We start from the raw sequence: 25,561 nt of genomic DNA, 5'->3' as shown, positions 1-25,561 counted from the left end.
ATGCCGCAAGGCAGCGGAGGTTTTTTGGGGTCAGAGTTTTCCTTCTCTGATTTTAGAGATGTCCTTCCTCTTTCCTCCTTTACAGTCTTGAGGGCAGCATTTACAGGCTAAAATAGAAACTGGCAGTGTAACCTTCTAAGCAGATACTACCAATACCCTGCTTGGGTATACTCACCCAACAATAAACATCTCTTAAATGTCCTCCAAGTGCCATGCCTCGAATTAGTAAATGGCAGTGCAATGGCAGCCAAACATTTGGATCAGTTTCACTAAGTAAACCACCAACACAAGTAGGTTTTTAAACAATAGAATAGTGTCTCATTTTATTAAAAATAATAACTATTTTTAAGCAACTTACCAGCAACACTGAATAAAAACCTGGCTGTGTTTCCCACTGTTTCAACTGCTCCTCAGCTGGCTTTAACACAGCAGTATCCTGACTGGTGGCCTGAGTTAAGACTTGAAGAACAACAGTGCTGGCACTATTGTGATCCATGGAAACCAATTGGCTCAGTCCGAATAGCCCGGCTCTCCAGCTTCCACTGTCCAACACGAAGTGGCGTCGGTTGGTCCCGCGCCCCACGCTTGCAAGTCCACGCGCTGCCGCCCACTGATGCCGAAAGCGGCTTCTAGGAACGCGCCATGTTCTGAGTCGCAGCTCTAAACGATGCGGACGCTAGAATATCGCGTCACAGACATCCACAGCAATAAAAAAGATCAAAATACTGATACACAAAACAACACAAATGAATCTCAAAAAGCATTACGCTAAGTGAAAGAAGCAAAGCATAAAAGTCTACATGAAGTTCTAGAAAATGCAAAATTATAGAGACAGAAAGTAGATCACTGGTTGCCTTGGGCTATGGGGCTAGAGGAAAGGATGATACAACAAGACACAGGATAATTTTTAGGGAGATGGAAATGCTTTAATCTTGATTCAATAGTAGTTATGCTACCGAAAAGCAATTTGGGGTCCTGCTGCCTGCCGCCACCCTCTAGGCAAAATTCCAGAAGCAAAGGTTTGGTGATAAAGAAAGTCTATCCAGTCACATCTTCAATTACTTAAGCCTATCAATTAAGGCTAAACTCTAACACCTGGGCCCTGCTATCACTTCCCCCTGTTTTAATCACCTTATTTCTATAGGGCTAGTTACAAACTAAAACAGCATAAAATACAAAAACTACACAACTTTGGAAGAATGACAGGCTTCTGCCTCATAGCCTGTTCCCTCTAGAACACCCAAAGAATGAACCAGGGACCCTCTGCCAGGCCAGCCCAATCCTTTAGAAAAATAGGAAGCCCCACACTTTGTTCTTCCACAGAGACACGAACTTAACAGTATACTGTCTAAAAACGCTTTAAGAGAACTCCAGAAACCAGTTAAAAAGTCATAATATCCCAGGAAAGTGCAAAGCCAAAACCAGCTACATTAAAATGGTTAAAAAATTATTTCACCCATGAGAGCCCCTCCCCTAAGCCAGCACAGAAACAACCTTAAAGAAATGAAGACCTAATAATTATGAGACAAAAATAAAAACGACCATCTTAAATAAGTTCAATGAACTTCAAGAGAAAACAGACAACTAAGGAAAATCAGGAAAATGATGCATGAACAAAATGAAAATATCTTAAAAAACAGAACTTCAGGAATTGAAGAATATAATAATTCAATTAAAATATTCACTAGGAGGACTTCTGGCCAAGACGGAGGCATAGACAGACATGCGGCGTCTCCCTCCAAGAAGAAGAACTAGAAATTGAAAAATTATGTGAAAAGATAATGAAGAAGAACCTCCCAAACTTGGGGAAGGAAATAGATTTACAGGTTCAGGAAGCACAGAGAGTTCCAAAACAACTGGACCCAGGGAGAACCACACCAAGAGACATTATAATCAAAATGTCAAAAATTAAGGATAAAGAGAGAATCTTAAAAGCAGCAAGAGAGAAGAAGTGAATTACGTAAAAAGGGGTCCCAATAAGACTATTAGCTGATTTCTCAAAAGAAACTCTGCAGGTAGGAAGGGACTGGCAAGAAATATTCAAAGTAATGAAAAGCAAAATCCTACAACCATGATTACTCTATCCAGCGAAGCTGTCATTCAGAATAGAAGGGCAGAGAAAGTGCTTCCAGGACAAAGTAAAACTGAAGGAGTTCATCAGATCCAAACCACTGTTATATGAAATGTTCAAGGGACTTGTTTAGAAGAAGGAGGATCAAAACTATGAACATTAAAATGAAAACTATCACAACAACCAACAACAGAAGCTAGGGAACTGAAACAAAGGCAAACTAAGTAGGCAACGAGAGTGGGAAAAGAATTATAGGTATGGGGAAACTTTTGGGGGGAGGTCAGTGGGGAGGAGGGTGGGGGGAAAGGGAGGAAGATGGTACAGGAATTAAGAAGCATAAGAGGAGGGAGTGGAGTAGATAGGAAGAGGTTGAGAAGAACTATATGCACAACCAATGGACATGGACTAAGGGCTGGGGGGACAACTGGAGAGAGGAGGGTCACTGGGTGGAGGAAAACAAAGTGAAAAGAAATTGGGACAACTGTAATAGCATAAACAATAAAGCATATTTTTTTTAAAAAGAGAGAGGTAAAAGCCCCCCCCCCCCCCCGAAAAAACAAAGAAAGAAAGAATTTCGAGACTTGGCCGGTGTGGCTCAGTTTGTTGGAGTGTTGTCCCATAAACCAAAGGGTCACAGGCTTGATTCCCAGTCAGGGCACATGCCTAGATTACAGGTTTGGTTAGGGCGTGTAGGAGAGAGAATCAATTGATGTTTCTCTCTCATATCAATGTTTCTCTTCCTCTCTCTCTCTCCCTTCCCCTCTCCATAAAATCAATGAGCATGTCCTCAGGTGAGGATTTAAAACAAAAAATAATTTCAAGATGGTAGCAGTAGACGTTAAACTTAGGTGACCACACAGGTCGCATGCCCACAAAGCCAGCCCTGCCTCTCAGTGCAGGAACTTGGGAAAACAAGGGAATCTGTAACCCTCCTTGCATTTGCAATGAGCTTTTCAAGAAATGCAATGCAAGAAAGTGTTCACTGACCTTGAGTTCTATTTCACAAATTCTCTTTGTTCAGGAGATGGTATGAATTTCAAAAAAAAAAAGAGTCCTATGTGCCTTTCAAATCAAAATGACTGCATTTATAAAATTAAGAGGTTAACCTTTAACTCAGGATCACTTTTTAAAGATGTTCAGAGATACAACTATCACATCACAGCAGCATTCATAGCTGGGTCAGTTAGCACAATGGCTATTACTCATTCTTTTGATTTATGAATACAAAATACTGAACAGTGCAGAACAGGGGTGTGAATGTGGTGGCAAGACCATTGAATTAAGATCCAGATCTATATTCAATTTAATAACTGGTTATAGAGCCTCTTTAGACTTTTATGCTCTCTCCAAAAGAAATTATAAGGGAAAGACATAGATTGACAAGATTAAAAGACCATAGTCATCACACAATTTTAAATCTGTGTCCCATTACCAGACCACACCACCTGCAGGGCATGATTAATTCATATTTTTATAAATCCTGTAATTGCTTTGTAAATAATGTATTATACCTTTTCTTCTGACAATCTATATTTTTTCTTCTACAATTTCTTTATCCTGTTTTGGTGTTTCTTCCACTTCTTCTTCTCAGTACATGTTAAAACCTCCACAAGAGGAAACAGCCCAGCCTCCCTGTGACCTTGCACAAGTCACTCTAACTAGTGCTAATTTCAGAGCTGAAAACAAGGCCAAAAGCATCCAATGAGACTTTCTGGGGTTTCTTACAATGGTAAAAGGCACAATTCACAACCAGGACGAAACTCTCATTAATAACACTGAGTCAAAATATCAACACTCAGAACTCTTGGAACTGTAAGGGTCCTGCAGGAGTCCTAGACGACTAGTCCTAAAGTTCTCTCATCATTTCTGTAATTTCAAATTCATCACCCTACAAAAGGAAATGCAGTAACCAAACACAATTATCGCAGTGTTATAGGAGCAGGTTGGGTTCTCTGGGAAGCAGACATGTTGTGTTCAGGATGCTTATTAGAGAAGACTTTGGGGATCGAAACATGTGGAAGGGAGCAGAGGGGCCTCAGGCTTTCCCAGAGGATGCAGACCTTGATATCTCCATCCTGATCAGCCATTGGATGGGCTGCCTCTGGAATGCTGTAACCTTGGACCAGGATGCTCTCTGCAGTTGAAGCAATTCTTGCAGGGGCTGACAGCTGAAGGGTATTCCCTGACTACACTCTCAGAAGCCAGGACAACTCGTCCTTCCTTAAAGGGATGTGGATAGCACATCACCATGCCCACCAGGCTCATCTGTCTTTAGCTTTCATAATTAATATTCTTCTATAGGTAAGCCTTTGACACCAATCAACACCACTGAAGAGAAACCTTTGGAAACTGACACAAATGAGAAAAAGATAACAGAGTACCACCATCAACCTTCACATTGCACACATTTGATTTGTAATACTGTATTTAGGAAGTCTGTTTTCGTATCAAAGGGTAAATGAGACTTTCATAAGTCTGTGGTACTTCTAGAAGCAAAAGTGTTCTTCTAAGCAATGACTCTAATCCCATCTATGAGGATGTGCCTTTGACCCCACTGCCAGCTTCCACTCGCTCCCAGTGGGACCTTACTTCCTGCAGAAGCCTGCCTGCTCGCCAGTTCACACCCTCCTGGCTAGTCGCTGTGATTCCAAGTAAGTGCTTCACAGGTGATGGCTGGGCTCTGGAGCCCAGGCAGCCAATGAGGCGGGCTCAGGATTCAGTTTTCTCCAGGGACCTAAAGAATTGAGAAGGAAAAAAGTCCACATCTGGGGCCTTGAGGCAGCCGCAAATTCCCCATGATGGGGGGTTTCCCCTGGGTGGCCACGTCAGGCTCAGCACTTTCTGCAGCACACCTGTGGCTGATCTGTGGAAGCTGGCACAGGGTTTACAGTGGAAAGAGTGACGCAAGGCCTCACCGGTGAGCCAGCCCTAAGAATGTGGCACTCTTTCTCGCCAAATTTAACACCCTGGGAAGAACTCCAAGCCCCAGGTTGAGAAAGAAATGTTCCCTCTGATCAGAACGGCGCAATCTGCTGGCCTACATGACACAGGACAGGGTGAGGTGGAGAACTAGAGAACTGGACTAGCCAACAGGTGTCCGGGGTCCTAATCCAGCTCTGCCCCTCACTTGCTCTATGAGCTCACATAACCACCACGTCCCTTCTTGTACCTTTGATTTCCATAGATGATCCCAATGATGTTGCCTTACTCCATTCTTCTATGATCAAGAACAATCACAGATTGAGTAGCATTGTGATCCTAGAGTAAGTGGTAGGGCCACTGCCGTTCTAAAGCCTCAAGCCCTAGATAAGAGATTGGCTTAAGCAGGAGAAAGGTGAATTCTGACACTAGGGTCAGGAAAAGCCTGACTTACGTCGCCAGATAGTTTATCTGCCCCCAACATACTACCTAAGTATAAGGAGGAACTAAAAAGGTTTGCATTTGGCAAACACTCAGGTCCCCATCCTCAAAGCCGCGGGAAGCTGCCTCTGGAAAGGAGGACTTCTCAAACCAGGGTCTGAAAGTCTCATAGAACAAACTGGGCACAACTATGGGGTCTTAGCTAGTCACCCATCCTTTGGAAAGCATGATACAGGCTGGCCTAAGGGACCAAAGAAAGCCAAAGCCTGACCCCTGGGTCATGGAACTGAGCTCCCAGCAACATCCCCCCACAGGGAGGAAGTAGTGAAAGCTACTGTCCTGCGGACACTCCTGCTGTCTTGTCTACCTGCCAGCCTCATCCAGGCCACCTCTGGAGCAGAGTGAGGGAGGAAGTGACCTTCAGGTCTGGTCTTGTTCCTGGCCAACACACTTTGGAACATTCTCTCCATAGGCTCTTGGAGGCTCTTTGTTTTCAGAAGACGCCTCAGATTAGGAGAGCACAGTGGGCTTGGGCCCTGGATTATTCTCCTGTGACTGTCGAGGGAGGAGCAAGGGTGGCTTGGTGGTGGATCTGCACAGTCTCCAAAGCATTCAAACAAGAGGCAGCAGGTGAAATGGAAAAGGAACAGGCAGAGCAGGTTCTACCACCAACTTAGCTCCAACAAGTCATGGCTCTGCATGGCAGTTTTCTCATCTATAAAATGAGAATTAGTAGCACCAAGTTTGTTGTGAAGATATGTAACAGGCATAAAGTACATAATTAGCTTCCAGCAAGTAAAATCGGTCAGCAGTCCTAAGATGTTATAATGCCCTCGACATCCAAGTGACCTATGGTGCAAATAAGTTATGACAACTGTCTCTTCTGACTCCAGTGAGCATTTCTTGCAGAACCACCTTTACTATCTGTTCCTAGGCCTTATCTCCGCAGGAAGACTATCCTCTCTTGGAAAGTGGCAACAGGCTCACAGAAATCAGTTGGTACCACAGAAAAAAAATGTTAAAAAACTATGGGACAACTGTAAAAGAACCATAAAATAAAAATTTTAAAAGGGAAAAAAACAAAAATCACATCGCCCTCTGTTGCTAGTGTGTCTGCCGTGATCCAGGGCAATGTAAGGGCCAGGGAGTCTGAGGGTACGTTCTTCCATCACAGACCCGACAAGAGGTCCGGGCCTGGGCACGGCGGCCAGGCCTCCAGGCTGAGCTGACTTCCCCCTGGGCCTGCTGCTGCTTCCTCTGCATTTCCGGCCAGTTTCTCAGAAGCCAGGCAGCTGTCTCCCTTCATGGGCTGCTCTGGGCAATCCTACCTCCATTCTGTGAATCCAGGAACCCACTATCACCACCACCGGTGGAGGATCCGGCACCTTTCTCAGGAGAAAGAGGCCTGGGGGACCAGGGACCCCACCTGCGGGTTCTTAGACTCTGCCTGATGTTCCTGTGAGGGTTCATGGCAGGTGGTGGGGCCCGCTCCTAAGGCTGATGCCCACAGAGCGGTAATTGGCAGCCCAACCTGCCTGACACCCAAATCAGGGTCTCCAGGCCCCTCCCCAGAGCTCCACCTTCCAAGCTCCTCAGAGGGTAGTCACCAGGGATTTGCGCAGGTAGCCGTCCCAAGGCCCCAGACACTGTGAGGCTTCGACCCTGGGAAGCTTCGTGGAAGGCACCAGAGCTAGCTGGGTAAGTGCATCCTCAAAATCTGAAGCTAAGTCTCGGCCTCTGTTTGGCCAAGCCGCTCCCCTGAAGGACAGGATGCTCATTGCAGGTGTAGAGGGTAGAGCCTTTAGCATAGGACCCACCCACTCTGGAGCTAGAATCACGATAAGAAGCCTGTAGAAAAGCACTAAATGGGTACCTGCGTGGAGAACCCACCTTGGAAACTAGGTCCCAAGTATCCACGCCACAGCCAGAGTTATCCTAACACACATATCTGCTTGTTATTACTTAACGCCCTTCCATGATCTACTTTAACTTCTGGTCCAGTCACACATGGGCATATTATACAGCTAATTTCTTTTAGTATAAGACTCCAATATTAAATGAGATATACTACATTTTATTTTAGTGTAAGTCCCAGATATTACATGAGACATGCTTATACTAAAATTTGTTTATCTAAAATTCAAATTTAAACAGCTGTGTTGTATTTTATGTGGCAATCCTATTTATAATTATCCATTGAATCATTGTGACCATCTGGTTTGGCCATGGACCTCAGATTGTGAGCTCCAGAGGGCAGGCACCCATCAGCTTTTATTCCTCACTGTCCAGTGTCCAGAAGGGTATGACCAAAGAAGGTACCCATGGTAAGCTGAATAATAGCCCCACTTCAAAAGATGTCTACATCCTAGTACTCAGAACCTGTGAATATTTTCCAGACAGCCAATGGGATTTAATTTAAAAGATCTTGAGATGGGGAGAATATTCTGGCTTATTTAGGTGGGCCCAGTCTTATAAGGGCAAGGGTCCTTATTAGAGGAAGGCAGGAGGATCAGTCAGAAAGAAAAGATGAAGTGAAGATGGAAACAAGAGAAAAGGCCTTGAGTTGTGGGGCCAGGAACCAAGGGATGCAGGCGCCTCTAGAATCTGGAAAAGACAAGGAGACCTATTCTCCCCTAGGGCTATCAGAAGGAAGACAGCCCTGTGGGAACCTTGATTCTTAACACAGTGAGACTAATGTCCAACTTCTGACCTCCAGAGCTGTAAGAGAATAAGTTTGAGTTGTTTTAAGCCACTGAGTTTGTGGTGACTTGTTACAGCAGCCCCAGGGAACTCGTACAGTGCTCAGCAAATATTTGCTGAGTGAGTGAAGGAATAATGAAATAATGCAAAAGGCAGCTGTGGAATACTGTGTGGGTCAGAGCCAGAGGAGTCAGGAGACCATGCTGGCCTCCCATGTGTCACCATTCATGAGACCCTGGGCCTGTGAAATTATTCCAAGTCCTCAGTTTCCTAACCTATTGCATGGTGTCACTCCTGCCTCACATCTGTGAGGAGTGAGGTGAAAGCTGGAGAGTACTCTGAGGGTGTGGAGCCAGTTAAAACCCAAAATGTTCATAGTTCCAGCCAGGCCCATCTCAGCATCCTTTCTAGGACCACGTGCTCCATCTTCTGCCTGGTTCTTGTTCTAAGATCTTTAATGTACTTTTACAACTCCATGCAATTATTACCCTATTTTCCCAAAGGAGGCAGCTGAGGTACAAAGAGGTGAAGTCACTCCCGCCAAGGTTACCCAGATGTTAAGAGTGTGGATGGACCTAGGATGTGGGTTTGATTCCCAGTTGGGTGCAAATGGGAGGCAACTGATCAGTTTCTCTCACATCAATATGTCTCTCTCCCGCTTCCTCTCGCTCTCTAAAATCAATCAACATATCCTCGGGTGAGGATTAAAAAACAGTGTGGATGAAGATGAAGCCATCAGAGAATAAGCCTAAAATGTAGCCCACTCCTCCATGTCTTCCCTGTGCCTCAGCTTTCTCTCACTGAACAAGACCTTCCTCTTGCAGACACTGGAGCCCCAGCCAATGGGTGTGGCGTGTGGCCCTGAAGATCCGCACTCTTTCACAGCAGGGCAGACCTGTTACAACTCTGAAAGGAGGTGAAAGGTCAGAGTCCATGAGCCCCATCCTGCCCAGGAGATGGAATTCAGATGTCATGGATTCCTTGAGGCTGGAATGTTTGGCTCGCCCGGAACGTGGAAATGCCCTTGAGAGCCCCTCCCCCACCAGCAACCAAGAAATATGAGGGTCTCCCCACTCCAGGCCTGCCCCACCTCTGCTGCAGGGGGCTGTGTGTCCTGGTCTGCCCTTTATGAGCAAGGCAAGCCTTAGGTCGTCTGGCTGGGAGGAGGAGGAAGACTCAAGCAGGCGGGTCGGGCCGCTGGCCTGGTTGGAGGAATCCCCAAACCAGCTAAAAATAGCTGGGGAAATTATTCCAACACCTTCCCAAAATAGAAAGCAGCCTCCCCGCCCAACAAAAGGCCAAAGAGGGGTGGGGTTTGAGGAAAGGTGGCCTCGGGCGACCCCTCCCCCAACCCGCAAGACTACCCTACTCCAGGTTCTTTGTCCCCAGCGGGTCTCCGCAGGGCTGGCTACGCGCACAAAGTTAGGCTGGCTGACCCTGAGATCTGGAAATGGGGGCGCCCCGGAGGGGTGGGGACCCTGGAAAGTGGAGCCTCCTTCCCGCTCTCCACGGCCCTAGCCCAGATTTGCTGACCCGGGAACTGGGAGTGCCTGGAGCCACCCGGACTAAAAATAGCTCTCGCATCCTCCTGGTCTATTTTTAGAGTCAGTTCGTCCAGGCCTCAGCACAAAGGCAGCCAGCCGTGGGCACACCCCTCGGGGCAGCCCAAGCGTCCTGGCTAGGACGCGGGCACTGCCCCTGGCCACCGCAGGGGCCAGAATTGGGGGAGACCAGTAGTGTGGACAGATCTGGCCTGAGCGTCTGCCATGCCTGATAGCGCCAGGGCACCCATACGTCCTCTCTGAACCTGGTTGCTACAGAAGAAGGAGACACGGGGGTAGGGAGTCTGGACCCTAGAAGGCGCTAGGCAAAGGGGGCCCTCACTCTGCACTGGGGGACTCTCTGAAAACCCTGAGATGAGAACAGAGCACTGGCTGTGTGCCAGGCACGCGTTCAGTGCTTTACACAGGATTCGCAGATAAGAAACCGCCGGCCTTAATTTATGAATCTGTAAAATGGGGAGCTTAGCAGCAGCTGACTCAGCGACTATGGGGACATAGCGCTCAGCCCACTGGCGCAGCGGGTACAAAGCCCAGAGTAAGTGTTGGCAACCGGTGTCACTTTAGTTTCTCCAGTCTCCCCTCCCCGCCCAGGCCGGCTCCAGAAACGCAGGGGCTGATGTCATCGCCAGCCGAGTCCAGCCTCCCAGCGGCCGACGCAGGCTGGCGCCGCAGTCACGGGCGTTCCTGAGCCAGGGAATCCCGGCCTCCGCGCGGGGGCCCCAGTGGAAACCCGTGACGCCATTGCCCGCTGCCGCAGGTCTTCCGGGCCTGCGCCAGGGCGGGCGTAGAGGTGGGGGGTGCTAGCGCGCGGTGCCTCACCCCGACGCCGGCCTGGGAAGCGCGTGACCATCTCCAGCCCCGTGTGCTCACGCTGCACGAGTGCGAAGTGCCTGGGGCACCCGCGTGGACTAACACCATTTTAGTTCATCGCATGGGCTTGCCTGGGGTGCATATGTCTGAAACCCCCAGGGCAGGATCCTGCGTGGCAAGCACCATGGCTGGTTCTCAGAAGGGGCTGGAAAACCCTGAACTGACTCTCCGGGGCCTGTCTGTAATATCTGGGGTGGAGGGGAAGACGTCCAGCCTGGACACACACGGCCCAGTGCCCGTGGCCTGTGGGCGTGGGGCGATGACTGGGAGCCTGTTCACCGTCTCCCCTCAGTCTGGGAGCTAATTACTGTCAGGACGAGACGGGATGGCTGGAAAGATGAACAAATCACAGTGTGTCTGTAGCATGTCTGGGTCTGCAGGCCCCACCAGCATCTGTTCTAGGGGTGTGGGGTATGATAACCACGGGGGAGCCTTGGGCATATGCACAGTCCTGGAGGGCCTCCCATGGGTGCTTGGGGCAATATTTCTGTCTGCTCTGTGTGTGTGATATGTGGGAAAATCTACTCTCCTTATATATAAATAGATCTAATAATAGAACTTACCACCTAGACTATGAGGAACAAATGAATTAATTAAATTAATAAATGTAGGTGTTTACTCATCATGGGACTCAGTAATCCCAGCCCTATGTATGATCCAAGAGAAGTGAAAACAGGTCCACACCAAGACCGCATGTGAATGCTCATAGCAGCTTTATTCCTAATCCCCTGCAAGTTGCAAACAGCCCAGATCACCATTCCTACGTGAGCAGGTAAACTGAGGTCCATCCACAGGATGGAATGCTAGTCAGCGAATGAAGAGAAACAAACCAACCTTGAAAAAATTTGGAAGTGAGAGAAGCCAGACACAAAAGGCCACACAGTGTGTGATTCCATTTATGTGACATGCCCAGAACATGCACATCCACAGAGAGAGTGGGTTCCTGGTTGTCAGGGACTGAGGGACGGGGAGGGAGGTGACTGCTAATGGGGATGGGGCTTCTTTGGGGTGATAGAATGTTCTGGAATTAGAGATGATGGTTGCACAACTGTGAATATACTAAAAACCACTGACTTATATACTTTAAAAGGGTGAATTTTTTGACATGTGAATTATAGCTCAATTTTTTATAAAAAGAGCAAGTTACACATGCAACAACAAGGCTGCATCTCAAATGCATTTTGCTGAGTTTGAAGAACTGACTCAAAAGGCTGAATACTGTGTGATCCTATTTATGTGGCTCTCAGGAAAATGCCAAATTATGGGGACTAAGCAGATTGATTGTTGCAAGGGCTGGTAATGAGGAAAGGGGACTGACTGCACAAAGGGGCAAAAGGGGACTTCCAGGGTGATAGACCTGCTCTGAGCCTTGATCATGTAAGGCTTAAGGTTTACATGACTGTATCTGTGTGTCAGGACTCATCAAATTGTACACCTAAAACATATGGAGTTACTATTTGTGAATTACCCCTCAGTAAACCTAACTGAAAAAATAAATGTAAGATGTTTAGAAAAATGCCCCATACATACATCATAAAGAGACAATAGATGATAACTGTGATTATTATTGACGTTGTTGTGCATGTGCAAGCTGCTCCAGGCCCCAAGAAGTCAGATCCCCGGGTTTGGATGCTGGGGACACCTGGAGCACTGGAACTTCCCTGTCCAATACCCACACTCAAAACATCACACACATGCATACCCACAAACACATGTGCACACACAAACACACTAAGTGGGCAAGCACATGTATACAAACATACAGAAGTGTGCGCAGAAATGCATGTATGTGCTCTCACACACCCAAAACACACATTTACACAAACCCATGCACGTGCACAATTATAAACATATATGTGCACACACACAAACATCCATAGACACATAATTCTGACCACAAAATACAAACACGCACGTGCACACGCACAAATGCATGTCACCTACACATATACCAAACGCGCACAGCCCCCTCACAACACCCCTGTCTGGGCAGGGCAAGGGTCATCTGGAGGCTTGGGAAGAGCATCTGCACAGGAAGGGGCATGAGTGTCTATGTGTCCCAGATTAGGTCTCTATCTGCTGTGTGTGTCTGTCCGCAAGGTGAGCCTACCTCTGCATCTGTCTCCAGAATGCAGACAGGCTCCCCCTCCCTCCACAGGCCTTCCCCACCTTCCTATCCTTACCCCAGGCCACTCACCCAAGCCTGGGAACCTACTGTTTATGGCTACAAGGGGATGAGAAGGAAGAGAAGGCTCAACAGGGTGTCTGTTTCTCAGAGTGTCCTGGCTCTTAGTTTCCCAGGCTGTAAAACAGAAGAATGTTTTCAGGGGTATCCAGGAGCCGCTCCTCTGAGCCTGCATCCTGGCAGCTCTAATCCCACAAACCTTCTGTGGAAACAGCCTAAGTCTTAGGAAGAGCTCAGATGGTAGAAATTCCAGGCAGAATTAGGGGAGAGGTGCACCTGGTAACATAACCACTCGAAACCCAGGCTTGGACACCCAGTGGCTTCCTTAAGGGAGGGCCTGGAGGGATGTCTGAATGAATCACACAAGCAGTTACCAGGGAGAAAAGAATTTGGAAAACTGGGGGCACAAAAATGTATGTGTGCCCATGAGGGCTTGAGTGTACAACCCAGCTCTGGTTTATGCAGATGAATGGATTAAAGTGACTTAGTTGTTTCCTGATCAATGTGTGTGTACTCACAGGTGTGTGCAGTTGTGAGCTTTTTCTTAGCCCTGCATGCGTGTCTAGAATGTCAGTCCAAGGATCTTTTTCTTGTTCACAGATCACAAGTGCACAGCACATGTAGACACTCAGTACATAGTTGTAAAATGATGTGTTCCTTTATTCATTAGTTCACTCCACAAATATTTATGGAGCGCCAACCGTCAGGTGCTAGAGACACACAATGAGCCATGCAGACAAAATTCACTGTCCTGTGAAGCGTTGGGGAAATATGAACCACTGGGGCTGTTGCCTGTGTCATGCAGTTCACTTTGAACACACATGATCAAGCCTGTGTGTTTGCACACATACACATGTTTGCATGTGGGGAGCAGAGTTCACACATGCATGCACACAGGTGTGTGGTGCACAGTCCACCAGGGCTCCTGTGCGGGCATGTGCAGGCTGGGGCCTGGTTCATTCTTGGCATTGTCTACCTGCCCTGCCCATCTGCCGAGAGTGCCCGGGGCCAGGTGGGGCTGGGTGGCTCAGAAACCTCTCCCAGCTGCTGTGCCCAGTTTCAGGGAAGCCACCTGCTGGCATCCTGCCCACAGAGCTGCCTGCCCTTGCACCTTGTACCAGGAAGGCCCCAGGAGGCCCAGCCCCCAGCTGTTGCATGCCTGAGTCCACTGCCCACACCCACACAATGCAGGGGGTGTGCAACCCACTTCCTCCCACACCTTCAGAACCCCTCACAGTCAGAACCAGAGGAGAATCAAGCAGAGCAGAGTCTGCAAGTGGAGTCAAGGCGTATGCACGACCCTTGGAGCGGGTCCCTGTGCCCATGTGGATCTCTGCACACAGTGGGTGTTTGCAGGCACAAGGGCTCTGCACAGCAAACATTTGAACTTGGGATGTTTGCACTATCCTGATGACCACACACGTGCACGTCAGAATGCAGGTGTGCACGCATGAGGGTTTTTACCCACATGTGGGTGTTTGCATAGACCAGGGCATTTCAAAATATGGAACGTCACCACTAATGGGTGTTTGACAAGTGTCTGTGCCTGTGTTCAGTGGGTGTGTGCACACTCAGGTGCTATACACAGTGGGTGTTTGAAAGTCAGTGTCTGCACAAGGTGGGTATTTGAATGTCAGTGTGCACACAATGGCACTTGCACATATGAGACTGTACTCTCTGTGGGTGTTTGTAAGGCAGGTGAGGCTCTTCACACAGTGGGTCTTACATGCAGGCTGAAGTCTGCACATAGGTGTTTGTATGCGGGTGGGATGTGCATACAGGCTTTGGATGCAGGCAGTTGTCTGCACACAGTGGGTATTTGCACCCTGCACAGGGGCTGCAAACAGTAGGCATTGTACAAAGAGGAGATTGACACAGTGGGCGTTTGCATGTTGGTGAGGGTTTGCACCCAGTATGCCCTGCAGGCAGAGAGAGGGTAAGGGCCCGACACAGTAGGTGTTTGCACCCAGCAGAGCGGCTGCACACAGTAGGCTTTGCGTGGGAGAGAGGGGCTGTACACAGTAGGTGCTGTTCACAAACAGCAGGCTGACACAGTGGGCGACTGTATGTAGGTGGAGGTCTTGCACACAGTAGGAGCTGCCTACAAACAGGCCAACACAATGGGCGTTTGCACACAGCAGAAAGGCTACACACACAGTAGGCCTTGCAGCTCGCGGGCCGCTTGTGGCTGTTCGCGGTGCAGCCCGGTGCCACTGAGCACGCACCGGGTCTCGTGCCGCGTGGCCCGGCCTCCTCACCCCCGCGCCCTACCGGGCAGGTCAAGCGGCTCCAGCAGGGCGTGGGGCAGCCGGCAGGGCAGGGAGGCTATTCCGGGCGCTGGCGCGGTGCCCTGGCCCTGCGCGCCAGGCAGCCGGGGGAAGGCGCCGCTCACAAAAGGAGGGTGTGTTCAGACGCCCCGCCCTCGGCCCGGCCGCCGGCCGCCTGGGGCTAGGGGAGGGAGACGCCGCTGGGGCCGCCGCCGGCGCGCACCCCCCGCCCCGTGCAGCCGTAGACACCGCGCCTGGCGGGCACCAGAAGGAGGCTGGCACCGCCTGGATCGGGAAGCGGTCGGTGGCCGGCCCTGGGGGCTCCCGAGCGCACCAGTTGCGCGCCCAGGGCGCACCCGCGGTGACGCTGGTGAGGGTCGGGCCTTAAACGTGGAGAAACTAGGAGGACAGGCCCCTGCACTTCGCCCACTCGGGGATTTCTCTGTCTCCTGCACAGCCGCCTCTGTCTCCAATTATCCAATTTAGAGACCGAGGAAGTCGGTTCTCCTGCCTGCTAGGGAGGGGTGTCTGGGGCCTGGGTCAGCGCCCCTCTCCACCCCCAGAGTGTCTGGCTAGAGGGTGGGGTGGAAGGAAGGCGTAATGAGGGTTCTCAAGGCCAGTTTTGTGCTAAGCGCTTCCTTGCACTATCTGGTTTCATGTCGCCACGTGGGAGGGCGACGAGACTTTCCCTTTTATGAATGGAGAAACTGAGTCACGCTTGCCTCTTGACGCTAGCTAGTAAGACGCCAAGACCAGATTCGAATCCGAAGCTCTGCAGCTGTCCCTCCTTGTGTGGCCTGAACTCTCCCCCTCACCTCTGCTACTATCCCAAAGGCATTTATGGCGCGCCTGGTGGATACCTGTGGCACAAACACCTCCCCACGAGCACTCGTGTGGTCGCAGGCTCGCGCTTCAACGCGTGTGTGCTTACGCATGGGGCAGCGCACGAGACCCTGTGTGCAAGAGGGTCTTCTGCTGTTCCTCGCCCCACTCCAGCCCTGCTCCGGAGCCTGGGAACTTCTGGCGCCCAAGAGGAGGGGGTGGGGTGGGAACTAGGACGATGGAACAATGAAGGGAAAGAACAGGGAGGGGCTGCGAAAGGAAACCCCCCTGCCCCTTCTCCAGATGGAGTTTCTGCCTATGTCTGTAAAGTGTCTGCCCTCTCCCTGGCCTGTCATCCTTGGGGGAGGAGTGTCACAAGGGCTGTGTGACACTCTGGGTCATCTGGGTCTCTGGAGGTGATTGCTGGTCACCATGGGCCTCTGGATGTCTGCAAGGCTGTTTAGTCACTGGCATACACGGTCACGTGGGTGCCTACCTTACTACACTGAGGATTGGGGGTGCCAGTGTGCAGGCCTCTGAGGTGCCATCACTGCACAACTCCAGGGGGCAACATTCCCAGACTTCCCAGTTCCAACACTTAAAACCATGCTCCTTGATGCTTCCCCACTCGTGTGTGCGCAGCTCAGGTTGGGCACCACTGGGACCCTGAAAATCTAGCAGAGAGGCCACACTCTCTGCCTGGGACTTGAGGTCAGGAGAGGAAAGAAGAAGGGGTGAGCCATGTGCCAGAGGCCCAGGGAAAACATCCTAGGCAGAGGGGACCACTGAAGGGACCATGGAGACAAGGCAGGGAGCTAGGAAATGATGGGTGGTGTTTTGTAGAGGGAAGGGAGAAGGTGAGGGCCAGTGTGGGACAGTGCCAGAGAAGGCTCTGACACTTGGGGATACCTGGTCTCTTGGGCACCATCTTACTTACTGAATGATGCCATGCCCCTGGGCTGTCCATAAACCTGAGGTCTGAGAACCACTCTTCAGAGGCTACCCCAATCCCCTCAGCCACCCCAGAGAGACTGCCTATGGTGATTCCCAACATCCCACAGTTTTCCTGAGGCCTGTCTCTATTCAGACACCCTCAGGGTAGGCAGGAAAGACCAGGAAGTTGATGCTTCAGCAGAGTTGGTGCACCTGTGTGTGTTTTTACTCATCATTTATTGGACCCTTGCTGTGCCCTAGGACCTATGCTAGTGTTGGAAGAACACGGTAAAGAGAAGTGTCTGTTGGTGGTGTGTGTGCCTGTGTACTGGTCTGTCAGTGTGAGCCCAGGTGCTCCAACATCTCCATGTGTGTCTGGCAGTACGTGTTTGGGTGTTAGTGGGGGTGTTATATAGGTTGAATTGTGTTCTCCCAAAAGATGATGAAGCCCTGACTGGTGTGGATCAGTGGGTTCTGCAAATAGAAAGGTTGCCAATTTGAATTCCCGGTCAGGGCACATGCTGGGGTTGCAGGCCAGGTCCCTGGCTGAGGTTGTGTGAGAGGTAACCAATTGATGTTTCTTTCACACATCGATGTTTTTCTCTCCCTCTCTCTAAAGTAAATAAATAAAATATTTAAAAAAAACTAAAATCAGTAAAAGAAAAAAGAATTTTAGACTATAATAAAAAAAAAAATTTTTAAAGGATGATGAAGTCTTGACCCTCTCCCACCTATGAATGAGACCTTATTTGGAGTTGGTGTCTTTGTAGATGATCAAGTTAAGATGAGGTCATGAGAGAGGGCAGGCCAGGCCCTGAGCCAATACAACTGGTGTCCTTCTGAGAAGAGGACCTTTGGACACAGAGTCACACTGAGAGGGCATGTGAAGACATAGGAGAAGAGCACCTACATGCCAATGAACATCAGAGGCCACCAGCGGGAAGAGAGGCCTGGAAATATCCTCCCTTACAGCCTCAGAAGATACCAGTCCTATCTACTCCTTCATCTCAGATTTCTGGCCTCTAAAACTGGGAGCCCATAAGTTTCTATCAGGGAAGCTTCTCGGTCAGTGGTTCCTTGTATGGCTGCCCCAGGAAACTCATTCAATAGTTGTTCGGGAAGGTAAGAACAATAGTGTGTGCATGTGTGTGTGTCCATGCCTGTTTGCTAGTCTGAGTACCTGTCTGCTATGCATGTGCAAGCACACATGTGTGCCTGCATGCATATGTGTGGCCATCCATGCTTAGAATAAACAGTCCTTGGGCCCCCAGACACATCTGCCTCCCTGAAGAGGTTGGGCCCTGGGGCCACCTTTCTTCTCAGGGAGATGCAAAGCCATTTGCAGAACCAGCATCTCTCAGTTGGGGTAAAGCGGGAGGGTTGAGGTAGAATCATGGGAACCCAGTTGGTCAGGAGTTCTGGGAGCCCAGGCTCACTCTTGGGACTCCAGGAATTCGAGGCCCAGCCACACATGCATGTGTACTGCCATGACCCCACACAGCAGCACAGATCCTCACTCCCGAACCACAGCTGCGTGGAGAGGTTCATAGACTAGTCCTACTCAGAAGCACACAGGTAGACAGGCAGACACCGAGTCCAGGTGGAGAGAATCATAAACAGTTGAATACCAATTCACACAATAATAGCTAACACCCTGGAAGGCTCCCCACCATTCTGAATGCCTGAAATATTTTCACTGGTTTAATGTTCACAATAACCCTGAGAGATGGTCACTCCCACTAGTCTCCCCATTGGACAGGTAAGGAGACTGAGTCCAAACAGGTGAAGCAACTTGCTGAAGGGCATGAGGCCGGCCGTCTCCACAGGGACAACGTCTAGCTTCCCTGTGCTGGGTTGTGTCACTGTATCTGGCCAGGACCCTGCCCTTGGCAGGCCAGTGTGTGTCCTTTAGGGACAAAACAATCTGTCCTGGAGGAGGTCATTGATGGGTCAATCTCTAGTTGTACATGACTCGGGTCTTGGGTTTGAGTCTTTATGCCACAAACATGCCACCCAAGCCCCAAATCCTGACCTCTGCCTTGCAGGGCCAGGAGTGAGAAGAAAAGACCCTCTTTCAACTCTTTTGAAGTCTGCAGCCTAACACAGGACACAGACCAGAAGCCAATGATGGCAGAACTAAATATGTCATTATAAACAGGGGAGGTGCTGGGGCAGAGTTGGAGAAAGGCTCTAAGAGTCCTGTCTGGAGGGCTTCCCTGAGGAGGAGACAAATGATCAGAGCAAAAAGGAGAGTAGGAATTCACCTGGGAAAAGGTGTAGGGGGAGAGGAGAAGAGTTCTAGACAGAGGGATCAGCACATGCATAAGCCAGGGGTTAGAGGGCAAGGTGTGCAAGCAGTGTCTGGGTGCAGGGTGTGTGTGTGTGTGGAGGGGAGTACTTGCTAACTATAAACCATGTTCGTGACTCATAGTGCCTTCCTGTGTATCCTGTCTACACAGGAGGGTGCTAAAGTGCCCATACTGGGGACTGCAGACACAGGTCAGCAATACAAGCCCAGACTCTGTGAGTGACACGTGTTACCACCTGGATGAAACCCCCCAAACATGCAAGTGAAGGAAGCCACAGAATGTGATTCCATTGATAAGAAATGTCTAAAACAGGCAAATCCACAAAGACAGAAAGTGGATTTGTAGTTGTCAGGGGCTGGGGGGTGGGAAATGGGGGATGGATTGCTCATGAGGTTTCCTTTTGGGGTGGTGGAATGTTCTGGAACTAGATAGTGGTGATGATTACATAATTTTGTGTAATACACTGAAAAATCCCTGAATTATCCTCTAAAGAGGTGAACTTTATGGTACATGAAATATTTTATGGTATATATCTCCATTATATATAAATAGATATAAAGTCCTAACTCTGAATCATACAGGCCTTGACTTGGTCCCTGACTCTGCCATCATCCAGCTGTGTGACACTGGGCAAGTTGTTGCACCTCTCTGAGCCCTTGTGTTCTCTTTCTGTAAAAAGTAGATAATAGCCCTGGCTGGTGTGGCTCAGTGGATTGAGCACCAGCCTGCGAACCAGGGGGTCGCTGGTTCGATTCCCAATCATGGCACATGCTTGGGTTGCAGGCCAGGTCCCTGGTTCGGGGTGTGTCAGAGGCAACCGGTCTATGTTTCTCTTCCTCGCTCCTTTCCCATCTCTCTAAAAATAAATGAATAAATAAATATATTTTAAAAGTAGATAATAACTGTCTTGTAAAGTTGTTGGGAGAACGAAAAAATGACAGAGTAGAAGGGCTGGCCCAGTGCCCCATCGGTGATTTTTATATTGCTCCTCCCAACATTGCTTCCATATCCATTTGTGTCACTCTTGGCCCCCGTAAGAGCCTGGTCCCCAAGTCCAGAGAGGTATTATATGCTTCATGACATGCTTACAAAGCCATCCTCCCTTCTCCATGCAGGGAGGGTTCCAGGAAATAGCTAGAATCCTATCAACCCTAGACTCCTGGTGTATTTACACATCAGTCACCATATGCATGATTCTGTGTCCATGCTGACGTGTGTGTACACATGTGGGCATATGCTCGAGAGAGGTGGTGTGTCTATTGAACAGACATGGAAGGGTAGCTCAGAAAAGCTAAGCAGCTGGCCCTAGGGGTTTGGGATGCGTGGTGGACCTGAGTGGGAGACAGTGTGGATGGCATTTGGGAAGCTGTGTGCATGGCTCCAGGTATGCGTATATCGCGTAGTGGGGTATGTACCTGCATGCGTGTGTGTCTTGGGCCCCTGAGTGTAGGTGTAGACAGAGGCAGCATGGGTACCCCAAGGTGAGCTGGGGAAATGTGTTTGCCTACACCCTCCTTGTAAGGTTGCAGAGTGTCTCCTGGTGCCCAGCCCCCAGCTGTGGGAGCTCAGGAGAGTCACCTACAACCATGACTGTATCCTGGCAACCTGTGGCACGTTCTCCCTAGCACAGCGTGAACTCTGGTATTGTGGGGAGGTACTGAGTTGGTGTGTTCTCTTCACCCCATCACCCTGGGTTTTCCCCAGGGGCTAACTAGCCAGGCACCCACAAGGCAAGATTCCTGGCCTCCACTCTGGGCCTCAGTCTCCTCTTCTGGAAAACGGGACAATGGCATTATCCTCATGGGGCTGCGGTCAAGGTTAAGGGAAGACAGAACTGCTGTTATTAACTCAGCAAAACAGAGCATTTGAAGTTGATTTCTGGACATCCTTAGGTTCAGTCAGAAAAACTTAATACTGTTATTAATGACAGCAACAACAAAAATGACAGCAACAATGATACAGGCAACAATAACATAATAATAATGGAAGAACTACTCATGGAAGCCATGGCCCTCAGCATTCATGCTGATGACAGTGCACAGAGTTAGAAGTCCTGGGAAGTCTCACTTCCCCCTGAGCCTTCACTCCCCCACCTGCAAACCAAATATCAAAAGTTTAAATAAGACAGGAGGGGGACAGGACCAGCCGAGAGGTGTTGGGAGACTGAGCAAAAGGAAAAATCAGCAATATTGATCTTATTTTGATTTATAGTTTTGTTTACTATGGAGTTTTCTTGTGCATCTGCATTTATAAAGTAATACTTAACAATATTCTTTATATTGCTGACTGAATTTTTGGAGGCTGCTCTCCTAAATTTTACATGAATGCCTCACCCTGGTCTCCACTGGGCTGGTTCACAGGAGAGCTGTGAGAAGATTAGAGATGATTCTGGAAGTGCAGGGACGTAACAGTGCTGATAATAGTAGTATTAGTAATACTGGCAAATCCTTTTTATACTTTCTACATAGGAGGTGCTGATCTAAGGAATATACATTTCATTGAACCTCAACAATCTAAGAGTAGGTAGCATTATCACGCCCATCTTGCAGAGGTGGAAACAGGCACAGAGAAATTAAGGAACTGGCTGTGGGTCACACAGCTGGAGTCCCACCCATTCCCTACATCTCATTGGGGCCCATAAGCCTGGGGTCTTGCTCCTACTGCACGGGAGGCCTAGGGATGAGAGGGTCAGAGGTCACTAGGCCCTTCTGGATGGCCAAGGTCACCATGGGGACAGAGTGGCCCATGCCAGCCAATGGGTGGAACCAGCAAGGATGTACCTCCTTGGAAGAAACTGACCTGGCAAGGAGAGCCTGAGCTCCAGGCCACAGCTGGACTAAGCCTCATTCTTCCCCCAGTGAGCCCCCCACCTCAGGGGGGATCCCTCAACCTTTGCTTTCCCCCTCCCCTGGCCCCTTCCCTCTCTCCCAGCTTCATTTCAGGGATCTCCCCCCCATCTACCCCTCACATACCCTTGGAGAACCCCTTCCATCTACTGGGGGCTGCAGTCTCCTCACCCTTATCCCCCACCCCCTACAGGGATTTATTTCAGCCCCTCCCTTAGCCACTCTGGGTTCCCTCCACCTCTCCCCCCATAATCCCTATGCTCCCCACTCCACCCCTGCGGGGCTTGGGTCCCTCCTCTTAGAATCCATCTCCCCCCCACCCTCTACAGGTTTCTCTGTCCCTCCACCCCAGGCTCCCTACTCACTCAAGGCTCCCTCCCCATTTGTGCTTTCTCCTCCTCCCAACCCTTGAAGGGATCCCACTCCTCCCCACTCTCTGGGACTTCCCCATCTTTCTTCTCTCCATCCTCCCCCGCGGGGCTCCCCCAGCCCCATGACTCCTGGGGGTTGCCTGGGGTTTTCCTCACGAGCACATGTGGGCGGGCTCCGTGGAAAGGTCTTGGCCTGAGGTTGGACCCACCTCCTTCCTCCCACACCCACCTCCATTGCCCCAGTACCTAGGCCAGGCTGCAGGACCTAGGGGAGGCAAGATTGCCAAGGCACGAGCCCACCCCCCCAGACTGAGGCCCCTTCCAGCTCCCAGCCCAGGGCAAGGGGAGTCAGCACACATAACTCAGGGAGAACAAAGAGGTGGCCGCCCCTATAGTTTCGGTTTAGAGGCAAAACGCAGCAACATGCCAAGCCCAGCTGGGCCAGGAACAAGACTTCCTGCAGTATTTTCCTGCTTGTTGATTTTCATTTAGGGGGAAAAAGTATTTTTTAATTTTTTTTGTTTAGTGAAGAGGCCCATGCTGATAGGGAGAAGGCCCCGGTAGGGGGTGCACCCTGACCCTGGGAGATCACCAGAACTTTCCTGCAAGGTCCAAGCCAGCACAGAGGCCTGAGGCAGCCTCGTTGTGTGGTCACAGGTGCCCCCTTGACCTCTCTGGACCTTGGGCTATGGTGGTGCCAGGACAGGCAGGGGCTACAGCTCTCTCCGTTTTGTCTGTATGTGCCCAGACCTTGGGGTTGGCTCCAGCGCAGCCTGTAACAGCAGTGGCACGGCGGCCAGGTTTCGTAATAAACCGGTCTTTTAATTGCTACAGGGCAGGAGGAGGGAGAAGAAAAAAAAAGGAGGCAAAGATTTGTTGGACTTGGGTGGCGCCGACTGCAGAAAGAAGAGGCACTGTTTTTGCGAAGGAGCCTGGAGCTGCTAACAGGGACTTAAGTAACATTTCCTGGTGAGCCTGCAGGAGGGGGTTGGGGGCAGGGCTGCTGCAGCGTATTGGGTGGGGTGGGGGAATAGGGTCTCAGTCCCTCTCCAGGGCAGCACAAACACAAGAACCCAGAAGCTTTAGAAATTTATTACAAGGCCATCATGGTAGAAGTAAAATAGACATAGGTATCTGTAAGCTTCCCGTCTCTCTCAGTGGTTCAAGTCACAGTGCAAGTAACAAAATAGATTGTCTATTTAGTTTGCATACTGGGAGTTCATGGGTACAGAGCAACATCAGCCCCAGTTCCCAAGTTCCAAAGTTTAGTCCTGACGAGGGTTGCAGACCCTCGTCAACCAAGGCCTCTTTGCAGATGTCAGCTCCAGCCTCAAGAAGGGTGAGGGGTGCTACTGGTCTCACCCCGCCCCTGAAGTGTGGCGTCCAGGCCCTCCCCCACTGCAGCTTCTGCTCTGTCACAAGGCCTGAGCTCCAGGGTCTTCTCTTCTGCTGGCCTGAGTTCCCCTCTCCTCCTCTCACAGTGGCGGCCACTGGCGCTGTTCCAGGCTCACGGCCCAGGGGGTGCCCAAGCACTCCCCTCTCCTTGTCTCCAGTCTCCAAGGATTCTGCCCCCGATGGTCTCATGGGTTAGTTTGTTTTGAGGGGTTGTTCTGGGGGGAGGGGTCAAATATTTATTTTATATTTTTTTGGCAGCAACTCCAACAGGTTCTGATGCTGGGAGGAGTCTCAGCGCTCCTGGAGGGAAATGTAGGGGACCCACTGGTTGTTCCCCCGGCTCTCTTCACAGTAACTGGCTACCTCCACCAGGCTGTGGCTCTTCCAGGCGTCTGTGTGAGGGTTCTGTGGGAGGGGGAAAAGATGTGTTTCAGTGGGAGCCCCAGGAGTCTGCAGGGAGCCTCCCTCACCCAGGGCCCCTGTGGGGAAAACAGGCTGGCTCAAAATAGCTTGCTGGGTGACGAGGCCCGGTCGGGGCTGTCCACGGGACATGCCTAGCGTAGCTGAGCAGTGAGCTGGTGCAAGACTGGCCAGCTCAACTTTGTTGACAAACATGGGCCCAGGTGCTGGGGTGGGGCAGGCAGACCCAGTATGCCCAACTCACCGTGACCAGGAGGCAGTGCAGGTCTCGGGCCTCAGTGGTGCCCTGGGTCTCAGCTGGCTCCCCCAGCAGCTGTGCCAGGCGTTGCATGCCAGACACCCGGACAATGTTGATGTCGTTGTCACAGCAAAAGGACTGAATGAGCGTGAAGTGGATCTGCAGGGCAATGTCATCCTCCTCCTCCTCGTCAATGGCCAACAGGCAAAGGACCACACTGTCAGGGTCCCTGAGAGGGCCAGAAGAGGAGGACAGGTTAGCTGGGGGCCTGGGGAGGGGCCACAGTGCACAGGGGAATTTGCAAGAACAAAGAGAAACCACAGGTGTGCAGAGGACAGCTGTGTGCTTGCAGCTGGAGGGGTAGGAGGAAGATACAGGGTTCAAAGTATTGGGGGAGGTAAGGTAGGAACATAATGGGGGGTGCTTGCAAATGATGCAGCGTCAGGAACTGCAGCTCCCGCCCCCGCTAAAAAGCAAAGAGGTTCCAGCCCTGGCCGGGTAGCCCAGTTGGGTAGCTCAGTTGGTTTGAGCGTCATCCCGATACACCAAGGTTTCGGTTGGATCTCCGGCCGGGACACATACAAGAGGCAAACAATGAATGCATAAATAAATGGAACTACAAGTCTACATTCCCCTCCACCCCTCTTTTCTCCCTAAAAATCAACTTAAAAAAAAAAGGCGGAGAGGTTCTCCATCCACACTTGGGGAAGTTCCAGCCCCATGCAAGAGAAGGGTGCAGTAAAGAGCGTGCAAAGCAGAGGGGGTCCCCACCCGCGCCCAGCCGGGGGACGGGGTCTGACTCACACATTCATCAGCTTGGCCGACTCGTACACCCCCACGGTGAGGCGGTCCTGGCGCTGCGCAGCCACCAGCAGCTCCTCCACCGCGGCGCTCACCGTCTGCATCCTGGGGTAGGGGAGAAGAGGGGGTCAGAGCCCAGCCGGTCACCAGGCCCTCAGGTCCCCGCCTGGCCCGGCCAACTTCTGGCTACTTACTTCTGTGCCGCGTTGTCGCACGCCACCAGCTCTTCCAGAGTCATGTTGCAGTTATAATCCACAGTGAAAAGCAGCCCACGACAGTCCCAAAGGAGAAAATGTAAAATCCAAGGCCAGAGAGCCCAAAACCTTCGTAGGGAGCCCGAGCGCTCGCAAGGTAGAGAAATCTTCCGCCTGAAAGCCGGGAAAAATCGTGAAGTCCAGACCAGGAATAACC

General features: G+C 50.5%; 1 protein-coding gene across 1 annotated transcript; it reads right to left on the bottom strand.

The window, feature by feature from the left end:
- Positions 1-23,372: 23,372 nt before the first annotated feature.
- GADD45B (growth arrest and DNA damage inducible beta) lies at positions 23,373-25,561 on the bottom strand. The gene is made up of 4 exons (XM_090288597.1): positions 25,345-25,561; positions 25,154-25,255; positions 24,356-24,578; positions 23,373-24,096 (listed from the first exon to the last, which is right to left on the bottom strand). Exons 1-4 carry the CDS (start codon positions 25,386-25,388, stop codon positions 23,983-23,985), a joined length of 483 nt encoding a protein of 160 aa, XP_090144723.1. The 5' UTR covers positions 25,389-25,561; the 3' UTR covers positions 23,373-23,982.

This window comes from Furipterus horrens, unplaced genomic scaffold (genome assembly GCF_987537825.1).
Source record: "Furipterus horrens unplaced genomic scaffold, mFurHor1.1.pri manual_scaffold_10, whole genome shotgun sequence".
NCBI classification, from domain to species: Eukaryota; Metazoa; Chordata; class Mammalia; order Chiroptera; family Furipteridae; genus Furipterus; species Furipterus horrens.
This window is presented reverse-complemented; position numbering and strand designations above follow the sequence as displayed.

Bases quoted from the DNA above. Each gene is read 5' to 3' on its own strand.
- GADD45B (XM_090288597.1), bottom strand. From the start codon at position 25,388: ATGACTCTGGAAGAGCTGGTGGCGTGCGACAACGCGGCACAGAA. The intron at 25,256-25,344 runs GTAAGTAGCCAG...CCCCTACCCCAG, and splicing joins TGCGACAACGCGGCACAGAA to GATGCAGACGGTGAGCGCCG. The intron at 24,579-25,153 runs GTGAGTCAGACC...TGGCCCTCTCAG, and splicing joins TCGGCCAAGCTGATGAATGT to GGACCCTGACAGTGTGGTCC.